Source organism: Wolffia australiana, chromosome 6 (assembly GCF_029677425.1).
Source record: "Wolffia australiana isolate 7733 chromosome 6, ASM2967742v1".
Lineage (NCBI taxonomy): Eukaryota > Viridiplantae > Streptophyta > Magnoliopsida > Alismatales > Araceae > Wolffia > Wolffia australiana.
In genome coordinates, this window is record NC_135840.1 from 5,752,082 (window position 1) to 5,763,572 (window position 11,491).

Below are 11,491 nucleotides of genomic sequence, written 5' to 3' on the forward strand. Positions count from 1 at the left end.
CCCTTGTTCTCCCGAAAAATATTTTAAATTTTCAGCTAAGTGTTATGCCGTGACATGGTTTTCTGAAAGTAAGACAGTCCCATGATAAGTTTTTTATCTAAATCTGCTCATGAGATTTATTCCTGTCTGGTTTGTGTCTGCCGATTATCTATTAGTTGCAACATTTCGATGTAGATCATTCAGATGCATTTTCTTGTGTTATCTGCTGATTTATCATTTATATAAGATATTAAACCTAGAATTAAAAAAATAAAAAATTTAATTCTAATCAGATGTACACATGACACCTATATTCATTCCACCTATTGCTCTAGTCTGATCGATTGCTAAGATGCTATCCCCCTATCCTTGCAATAAATGTTCCTTAATTTTCGAACTTTGGTAGGAATTAGTTGGCTTCGTTCAACCCAAAATATGACTGATATCTTAATCTTCCAAACGAATTAATATATGATTTAAATTTCTTCAATCTGAATATTCTTAGCCAGATATTTTATTTTAGTTTACACTACATGTATCTAATATTTGTCATTCAAATTTAACTTCATCCATAAGTCCTTGTCACTCAAAAGGATACTATTGTCCATCTCTCTCCCTTCACGCTTTCTACAAATCACAATTCATTACTAATTATATTTGTATGTCTCCAGTTCAAAATATATCGTCCACATACAAGATGTTACTTTCTCAAATGAAAATGGAACTAATATACTTGTGATAAGGTATCACAGTAGTTTATATTACCTCGTTTTCTTTCATGCTGCATGAGTTTACCCTAAATAAACTAAAATAAAATGTTTTTTATTTATAAAAATATACTATGCGTCACGTAGAATGAGATTCAGCTATAGGTAATATATTGTTTGTCTTTGGTCCTCCTTTGTTATCATATTCTGGTTTTTGTTTTCTTCCATTCTCAGTCTTCTTGTCTTGTTTTCTTGATCCACTCAATTAATCCTGCTTGTTGTTAGTAGTTAGAGATAATCATGATGGTGGCTCCAAAGTATTATTTCACTCTTCTTGTCATCCTTTTTCCCATTTATTCCTGTGCTTCAATGGCTTTTAAATTGCAGATTAGTCGAAGACAGACTAAGTTAATTTCAAGATATTTTATTTCTTATTTGTTGAAATGTGTGGATGTTTCTACAAGGGCAAATATTTCAGACATTGCTATTGGCTACTTCCCTGTGCCAAAAGAGAGGATAATAAACATCTCCATAAGTGAAAAACATGAAGAGTGGGGGGGGGAGAGGTTGTATGTCTCTTCCTTCTATCAGTTGGTCACTCTCGACTATAGAAAATTGACATGTTGCAACAATATCACAAGGGTGATGAAGATCCAGCCGGCTTTCAAGACCATTTCTGATTGTTAGATTGATTTCCCCTAGTTTAGGTTAGAGCTCTAATTGTTTAATAGTGAAATATTGTTTTTTACGCATAAATTAGAAAAAAATGAGATGACACAAGCACAGTATTTTCTATTTATTGAACTACATAAATATCCTTGTAAAGCCTTATGAACTGAGTAAATAGCTTCACTTTAACCTAAAAAGGGATTCCAAAAGATTCCCAACAAATTCATGCATTGTATGACATGATGTACTTACTTTATCCACCAAAAGCTAATCTTTATTTAATATTTTATGTGTAAAATATATAAATAATTTGGTTTGGTCAATCCTGGTTAGTACATCTGGTAGTTAACCTAGTCATTTGACTGGTCTAATGAAAGACGGTTCACCAAAACGTTTAGCTCCTTATTGAGGGTGTATGTATCTTCATAATTTAAAGAACAGCTCTCTGAAGTTTACCCATATAGCATTGGTCAATGCCATTTTTGAATAATCATAAAAACCAAGGCATTTTCAGTTAAATGCCATAATTTTCTTTTCAGAAATGAAATTCTGGTGCATCCCAGCCATTGCTAACAAGAAATTTAAATAATTTTAAGCTTATAATTTAAACAACTTTATCTAAAGCAGGATGTCTATTTTCCGAGATTCAAGCTTCAGAGAAAGTATTTTACAAACTTATTGTTTATCGGTTGACTTGGGCCTCTTTGTTTCTCATAAAATAATATTGTCGGAATATTCATTTAGTAATTTATAAATAAAAAGCTGCCATTTTGTGAAAACTGTTCATAAGATACTGGAGGTTGTCCTTGGGAATTACTTTGAATTCGTCTTCAAAATTCAAATCCTAGACTCTTTGAAAACATTCGATCTTGGATCCCTTGCGCAAAATCTTCACGCAGCCACTGGTTTTTCTATGAAGATTTGTTGATTAACCACAGTTCGAGCCATTGATGCGGTTCCGCCGTCGATTTGCCTCCATTTCTGTAGCCGCCAAGGTCGATTTCGGAGTTCTTCCATTGTTCTTCAGGCGAGGTAATCCCTTTTCTGTGCTATCCGGCGATCGATCTTGGGGGGGGCAAGAAGATGGAGGAAATCAGTTGCTCGCGGCGGCCTGTAGAACAGCCATGTCGAAATGCTCTCTTCTTCCCCCTAAGAGAGATGTGGTTGATCCGGATATCGCTTGTTCTCTCTTGGAACTTGTCAAGACATCCATCTTATTGTCTCCGGAAACTGTTCGCCGCTTTTGGAGATCTTCATCGCTCAATGCAGAGGACGTACTCGCCATAATCGAGGGTTTCGGATCGGAATTAGGCGCCAGGGAGGTGGATTTTCTGCTGAAACTCTTCTTCTGGGCTCGCAACCAGGACAAACATTTCACCCATCTCCCGAAAACCTTTGAAATGATGATTTCAATGCTAATTCGATCTCAAAGACTGGATCAAGCCCAATCCCTTCTGGAAATGCAAGCGAACGGAAATCACACCCCAGGCATGAACGACCTCTTCAGCGAGATCATCAATTCCAATATCGAGAAGGGGAACTTGAACACCTCGCTTGCGTTATACCAACGAGCGAAATCTCATCCCAAGATCCTGTTGAATGATTCTTGCTACAAAGCGCTTCTCAATCGACTGTGGCAGATGGAGGAAGAGGGTTTTGTGCAAACAATTTACGCAGATATGGTGAACTTGGGGCTCTTATCGAGCGATGAGAATCACGTTCTTGAGTTCATAATCCAGGGTTTGTGCTCCCGCGACAATGTCTTGGAGGCTGTTAATCTGCTCAAGAGAGTGAAGAACTTGGGAATCCGCTGCCCACAAAGATCAATAGACTTAATTGCAGATGGGTATAGCAGGAAGCGGGATTTTGAAGATCTGCTGAAATTCTTGAAGAAATGGAACCAAAGGCCACGAACCCACGTCTGCCATCGCATACTTTCTACCATTTGCAGAGCTCGAGGGGTGGATGAAGCATGGTCGTTTATGCAGAATTTGGAAACTCTAGGAATCTTCGAGGCGGATGAACAAACCCTGGGAATCTTTGTCCGGTGGAGTTGCAGAGAAGGAAAATTGAGAGACGCTTTCCACTTCATCTCTGAGATTTACTCTAGAACTTTAAACCCAGATCCCCACTCCTACAACGCCTTGCTTGGCGCACTGGGAAAGCAAGGGATGTGGGAGTGTTTGATTCCTGTTCTTGCTGAGATGAAGGAGAAGAAGATAGAGACTGGAATTTCGACCTTTAAGGTCGTGTTGGCTGGGCTTTGCATGAAAAGGAGATTTCTAGAGGCTGAGCTTGTTCTTGGTCAGATGGCTGATCTTGGGTTTCTTGTTTCTTCGCCTTTGGATCCGGTTTCTAGAGTTTTTTATGCGCTTGGGCTTGGTGACCTGCAAGTGAATGTCAAGCGAGACAACGGGTTGTGCTCATCTGAGGTTGAATTCTTTGATTCTCTGGGTAATGGCTTGTTCCTTAGCACGGATCGTAAGTTGCTCCAGACGAGGTTGAACGAGATCTTGGACGATTCCATTGCCCCAAACTTTGATCGACGGATAATGGAGGAGTGTGGCAAACAAGGGGGAGTGGAAGCTGCTCTGAAGATTCACGAGGAAGCTACTTATATGGGAGAAATCATTTCTAAATCTACTTACTCTGTACTTTTGCAGGCTCTGGCTAATTCAAAGCCCTGCAAGGTTGAGGGAGCCTTGAGTTTGCTTCATGAGGTACCTGATCTTTGCGAGCTCTTGGATTACAAATCACTCAATCGTTTAATGGTAGCTTTCTTAGAGAATGGGGTGGTAGCAAGTGCAAGGATGACTCTGAATGTGTTGCTTCAAAGAGGACTACCCGTAACAACAAAGTCTTTTGTGACTGTCATGTCTGCTTGCAGAAAGGACATTGACCCGGATACGTTTCACAAGCTCTTGAATTCCCTGCGTGGTGACCTCGGTTACGCCCTTCGGTTCCTAGTTAGGGAGAAAATGTATGAGAAAACTTTGAATTTCTTTGAGATCGTGCCTCTGAACAGTCCTCAGTCAATGACAACTTTATGCTGCACTTTTGTCAAGGAGCTTTGTGGCACGGGGTTTACAGCAGCTGGTTTTGCCTTTGTTGAGGAGCTGGCCCCTCTTGTCTTGGAACGCTCTTGCTATGAACACTTAATAGCAGGATTCTATGGAGAGAGGAAGTTTAAAAAAGTTTTCCATGTTATCCATCTCATGCCTGAGAAGTATGTGAGTGTTTCTCTCTATGCTTGCATGTGGGAAATCATTGACTGCCTTCTGCTTGGATTCAGTAGTGCCCAAAGGTCTGTTTTCAGCAGGAAGGCAGTATCTTCTTCTTCTTCTTATTCTTCTCTCTTCAAAGTTGCATTATTGGACGGTCTGCATTGGATAGAGAAATGCCAGTCTGGTAGTCATCATCAAATCTACAAGCTCAGTGGAGAGTCGTTTTTGCCTGTGAGGAGCATCTTAAACATGATGCTTCTACATCATTGCTCCACACATGACTCGAGATGCTCGTACGCGCTGTTCTGTCTTGTGATCAAAATGAATGCTCAGTTGGGATTATCGGCGTACCGTAGTCTGGTATCCCTCAGCTGTTATAATGGCCGTTTTCATTTTGCATTGAATCTCAAGGATCAGATGCTAAGAGAAAGAGAAATTTCACCTTTGATAATATATAATATTTTGATATTTCATCTTTTTAAGAATGCGAAGAAATCCTTCGTGGATCTTGTTTTGGCTGAAATGAAAGAGAGGTGCTGTGATCCTGATGAAGTTTCCTGGAACTTTATTGCCTATGGTTCTCACAGGTGTGGAGATGACAAAAGATTTCTTGACTCCATCAACACCATGATCTCCAAGGGGATGTCTCCCTGCAGACGTAATCTCAGAATATCTGTAGACTACTTTTGCCGGCATGGAAAGGTTGAAAACGCCCTCACACTCAGCAAAGCAATGGAAACTGGGTCTGCAGCACTAGCAATATTAATAAGGAGCCTTTTCCTCTCAAGCAGACTCATTGAGGCGGAATCACTTTTAAAGAAATTACAGGACAAGGATCAGACATCTGTGACTCATGCATGTTATGATTCGTTAGTCTCATGCTTATGCAGGCTTGGACGGGTGGATGCAGCATTCAAACTTCTTAATTTGATGTTAAAAATAGATGGCGGTTTTCCAAGTGAAAGGAGCTATTGTCTTGTTCTTAAGGGGTTGCTCTCCCAAGGTGCTTTTGAGGAAGCTCTTGACATACATGCAGAGATGTTAGGGCTCAGAATGCAGCCCAACAAGTGCTTATCTGAGATAATAGTTCGAGAGCTTTGTGGTCAAAGAAGAACTTTGGATGCTGAGAAGCTTTTGGATCTGATGGTAGAATCTGGCCAAGTTCCATCACGTGCCATGTTTCAACAAGTCCTTGATATCCATCACCGTAATAAAAATTTGGACAAGGCACTGAAAATTCTGCACAAAATGCAGCAATGTGGAGTTTCTCCAGAGTTTGAGGCGCATTGGTCTGTCATTACTAATCTAAACAGTAGTATTAAGGATAACAAGGGGGAAAACAAAGATGGAAGGGGTTTCTTGTCTCGTCTTCTTCTCCAGACAGGCTTTTGATCCAAAGAGCTCTGCGACAAAAAAGCTGTCTTACCATAATATTCGATTTCGTCCTCTGATGCATTGTCGTTGGCTTTGCCTTTTGGCATCTAGGCGGATTGCAATTTTGGCCTCCGAGTTCTCCCCATATTTATCTGGTAAAATCTCCATATCTTGTTAGGGTTTTTCTGTCATTCACCCCACTAGGGGCATTTTGATCTTTCTCTTCTTGAATTTCCCATTTAAATGGTGGTAGCCCTCCTTTTAGGAATCAAGCTTTACCTACATCTCCCCCGGTATCCAGGTCCTTAGACCCACACATTTTGATCGGTTGACAATCCCCTGCTTCCTTGTGATTGGCTCATTGAATCTTTATATGGCCTCCCTCTGGATCAATCCCTCTCTTCTCCTGATTGTTCATCCCCCTTCCCCTCTCTCACTTTCTCCCAGACTATCTCTCATCTCCAGAAACGAACACCAGGGTTCTCACCATTATCTGTACTGTCACTCTTGTTTTCCGACAATATAGAATTGGGCATCCATTTTTGTAGTATTTTTTAATGTTTATAATATGAGTAGTTTGTCTCCGGTTTTTGTTTTTCTAAATCCTATCTTTGGCTTTTGTCAGCTAGCTTTCTTTCATGCAAGCCTTGGGCTGGACAGCTCTTAAATACTTTTTAGATAATAGCGTTAGAAATTTTACTGGGGATGATATCCTGGTCGTTTTCTTGCAATGGCTTCCCAAATGCCAATTCCAAGTCTGACTATGTCGATGATCAAATTTTTCATTTTATGTTGCCATTGCATCAGATTATATTAATTAGGTGTCCTCAATGACGGAGGAAAAAGTTTTTCAAACATATATTTCTAGATTTAACGTTCACCATAAGCTGCTAACTGATGACTCTCACATAAGTGTAATGATATCGGTGGATGAAATTCTCATAAAATATATAAGAATATTTACTTCATCTATCAAAAAAAATCTGCCGTACAATAGGCTGACGGTGAGCATTGTCAAGTGATTGATAGCAGCATAAAATAACGACTTGCTGATTCATAATTGTTTTTCTTTGTGGAAGCCCAGAGACATTTTCTTAGAGATACACTCATTGTGGAGTTCAGTTCATGATGTCCACTTCAAGGTATGATTCTTGATTACACATGGTATGAGATATAACGGATGCACAGCTTATCTATATACTTGATAATATGATACTGGACTGTTGTCATGCCAAAGTTTAGCCCGGCACCATGTCAGGGCCCTTCTACCTGCCCAAAGGGGCTCAGACCATCAACACTCGAAGAGCATAAATATAGGAAAGCAAAACTAATTGGGACAACAAATCATACTGTGAGCATTTACTCCAAGTTGTTTCCTTTTCCATTCCTTCTCATCTTCCACTCTAACCTCTCCTGTCTATCTCCTTCTACAGTAGCCCAGTTGGCTCATGGGCTACGTGCCCTGGGGACATCAACAATGGTTCATCATTATCTCTCCCTTCTCTCTCTTTCTTGTTCGATCAGTTCTTTAACCTCTCATTCATTGTATATAAAGAATGCAATTTCCATTGACAATCGGTGATCGATAACAGATACATACCAAGAAACTATATCAGAGCTTGGCGCTTCAATCAACATCTGTCGAAGAATGTCTCGACATTGGTCCAGGATGTGAAAGGGTGCAAAAACGGATGTTGCAAGTAAAGCGATCCAGGAGTTAGATTCCCACCTATCAGATCTTTGCGATTGTGTCAATCAAGATGGTGACTACGAATCAGAAGTTGGATGCCATCGCTGCTCATTGGGAGAAGCGATCTCAACAAGACTCCTCCTCCGACGATTCTCATCAATTCGCCTGGCAGCGCAACGTTCATTGCACAAAGAAGGATCAGCAGAAAAGTCAAAACCGACTCCAGCAAGAGTGTGTCCTTGCCAGAGATCAACGGGCCAATAGAGAAGGCCACCGCAATAATCTCTGCTCCACCGCCAGTATACCCAATCTGCGAGCAAGTCAGCCATCTGATTTCAGTAATCCAATTTCAACAATGTATTCCAGGATGATGAAGGAAGTGTGAATAAAACCTCTACCAATATCGACATATGATACTTTGGTTTCAGATCATTTATATGAACTGTAGCTCGCTTCATGGAAACACTGCCAGCAATAGCACAGTTGGGTACGGCAGTGGGACAGTGAAGACAGTGGTCTAGGATGTAGTGGTAGGTGATGATGCCGGGAGTGCAATTGAAGATCGTGGAAATGTGGTGGGGAGGTCAAGGAAATCCTCCCTCATTATGAAATGCTCTGCATGTTGCTTGGTTGTGGTTGGATTGTTGGAGTTGCTTGGTCCTGCTGCTGCCACTTTGGATTTTTTTTTTTTTAATGTCCAAAAATTGGGAGAGATTTAATAAGTCAATACTTGCTGTTAAGGTGGATCATGTGATTGAGGTCAATATTACCGTTCTATGTGTGCATTAGTGTTGCAAGTCATTATTGGTCTAGGAATAACCCCCACTCAATAGTGACATGTGTGTATATGTTTTTGCTGTTTAATGGAAACCAAGGCTTTATGTTTTCTGAAAATCATCTCTTATTCTGGGCCTCCCATGACTATTCCGTCAAGCCATATAGTTGAGTAAGACTGCATTACCAAGTATGAGGAGTTTTAAGAATACAATGTAGACTGTCTATCAATTTAAAATACACTTTGACGACCCCTTTAATGTTTAATTTATCCATTCTGAATGATCTCTATTAAGCCCAAGCGGTAAGCTTGATAAGTTTGACTGTGGTAAATTATGTGTTCAATAGAGTTCAAATATAGTTCATTAGAAACTACATTAAGTTGTATGATGGAAAAATAACAGAAAGGGAGACACTTTCTGAAGTTTAGTTCACGGCCACCCATTGTAAGAAGCACCAGCCCTAGATGACTTAGAGATGACATTTCCTTTTTGTTTTGATTTTTATTTCTACATGTTTAAGCACACCATCTTGATTGAAGATGAAAAGTAGTACCCTTGCAATCAGCTATAGCTTTTATCACAGTTGTTATGCACTTGAATCCAATATGGTATCAGAGCCAGGTGGCAGGTCCAAATCCCAGAAGCAACACATTGCTTGATTGGGCCATAAACATGCGAGTGGCAGGTGTTGTGTGTGAGTATTAGAGCACAAAATCCTGATTAAAGAGGAAAAGTAGTGCCTTTGCTATCAATTACATCTTTTAGCACTGTTGGTAAGCGCTTGAATCCAACACTGCCCATTTCACCTATTGTACGCCTAATAACAGATTAAGATGATATGTCTCTAAACATGAGTTGCAAGATGATATGTCTTTACTAAGTTCTAAACACAAGTTCTTCCAATCAGTCATTGATTATTTGAGCCCTCGTCAATCAGTATATCTGATATATCCAAAACGGTAAGGCCCTTCCAACAGATAGAAATTATGAGATGATCCATCCGATCTGATCTGATTTACCAACCTAAAAGTCGGGTCTCACATGTTTCATCATGCACTTAGATTCATAATCTGGGAGGTCTTGCTAGCTACACTCCTTGAAAGCCTGTAAATCAGGTCGGTGATGAATGATCAAGCACCAGATTCAAGTGATGTAAAATTGTTTGTTAAGGATCTTATGAATTTGAATGTAAAAATTAAATCACATCTTTCAATGAGAGATTTTTAAAATAGTTTTCAAAGATGCCTTTTTTGTTGCAGATATATTAATGTGCCCTGTACTCCAATGTGATTGTTAATGATCATCAAATATAAGGCCAACTGATTGTTCGTGAGGAATCAAAAACCATGTGTCCCCTCCCTGTAAAATAGGAATTAATCTTATCTTTTAAATTTATTTTATGATTTCCAGGTACAAACTATTACACTAACACTTTCATCAGAAACTACACAATAGAATTACAATGAAAATATTACATTATTTAGTTTTAGGCCTATCAATGAAAATTAGAAGGGCTGCAAAATGAACCCATTTTCACTTGGCATTTTTAGCGAATAAAATATTTAAATATTTAAATGGGCTTTGATACACACGGTGTATCAAAAACCATGTGTCCCCTCCATTTAAAATAGGAACAAATCCAACTCTTTAAATTTATTTTCTGATTTCCAGGAACAAAAAACTAAACCAACACTTCCACATAAACTACACAAGATAGTTTCAATGAAGACAATTCCTTTCTATAGTTTTAAGCTCATCAGAGAAAATAAAAAGAAAACAGGCAAAATGAACCCCATTCTTTTGACATTTTTGTGCAATAATAAGTATTAACTAACAAGCATGTAGGGAACAGCAGCCGTCATCCGTCACTTCACAAATGTGACAGTGACGGATGATGAACTGGGCGTGGCGGTGACACGGTGATGGGCTCGGACGAGTGACTTGACGGGACGGCCGTCGCAAATGACGGCCATGACAGATTTTTTAAAAATGAACAAAGAAGCTTAAAACTGATTAGATTTAAGCTTTTCAACGGCTGAGATTTTGCCATGTGGTGTCGCTAACTTGATTTCTTCGCATTTTGCAGAAAAGTCCCTGCATTAATTTGCGCGCACAAAAGGATGCCGTTTAAAGATAATTGGAGATATGCTCCTCCAATTATCTCTCCTCCGCATGGTTGTTTTCTCGTTGCACGTGACGGTGACGTCGACTGGTGACGGGGATGTGACGGGGATGTCGCAAACCATGATGGTGACACGAACGTGACGGATTTTTCTGAAATCCTCGGATATGTGACAGGACGGTGACGTGATGAAACTTTCTTGACGTCACCATCCATCACGGAACCGTCATCTGTCCTGTCACGTCCCGGGCGTCACGTCCCGGACGTGCCGTTCCCTACGAGCAGGGGACAAAAGACGGGACAGGACGTGAGGACACGTCCTTTCCTCTTTCGAATACGAATTTTATTTTAAATATTTTATCATTGGTTTTTGGGAATATTTTATTATTTAGAATAGTGTTTTTATCAATTTAATTGGCCACCTTCTCCGTTCTAGGGACAAAAGACAAGACGGGAGGGGGAGGACGCGTCCCTTCCTCTTTGGAATACGAATTTTATTTTAAATATTTTATCATTGGTTTTTGGGAATATTCTATTATTTAGAATAGTTTTTTTATCAATTTAATTGGCCACCTTCTCTGTTCTAGGGACAAAAGAAGGGACGGGACGTGAGGACGCGTCCCTTCCTCTTTGGAATACGAATTTTATTTTAAATATTGTATTATTGGTTTTTGGGAATATTTTATTATTTAGAAATGTTTTTTAATCAGTTTAATTGGCCACCTTCTCTGTTCTAGGGACAAAAGACGGGACGGGACGTGAGGATGCGTCCCTTCCTCTTTGGAATACGAATTTTATTTTAAATATTGTATTATTGGTTTTTGGGAATATTTTATTATTTAGACTAGTTTTTTTTATCAATTTAATTGGCCAACTTCTCCGTTCCGGGGACAAAAGACGGCAGGGGACGTGAGGACGCGTCCCTTCCTCTTTGGAATACGAATTTTATT

The 11,491-nt window shown here is 39.7% G+C and overlaps 1 protein-coding gene across 8 annotated transcripts; it reads left to right on the forward strand.

The window, feature by feature from the left end:
* The first annotated feature begins 2,160 nt into the window (after positions 1 to 2,160).
* On the forward strand, positions 2,161 to 8,428 carry LOC144704840 (Pentatricopeptide repeat (PPR) superfamily protein). Of its 8 annotated transcripts, none has more exons than XM_078577394.1 (5): positions 2,161 to 6,108; positions 7,033 to 7,095; positions 7,191 to 7,304; positions 7,387 to 7,433; positions 7,546 to 8,428. In XM_078577394.1, the coding sequence occupies exon 1, from the start codon at positions 2,306 to 2,308 to the stop codon at positions 5,969 to 5,971; it is 3,666 nt and encodes a 1,221-aa protein (XP_078433520.1). In that variant the 5' UTR covers positions 2,161 to 2,305; the 3' UTR covers positions 5,972 to 6,108; positions 7,033 to 7,095; positions 7,191 to 7,304; positions 7,387 to 7,433; positions 7,546 to 8,428. The 8 variants fall into 8 exon arrangements, with proteins under 8 accessions (XP_078433520.1, XP_078433518.1, XP_078433522.1 ...); XM_078577392.1 differs by having other exon boundaries at positions 7,196 to 7,304; XM_078577396.1 differs by having other exon boundaries at positions 7,212 to 7,304.
* Positions 8,429 to 11,491: the final 3,063 nt, after the last annotated feature.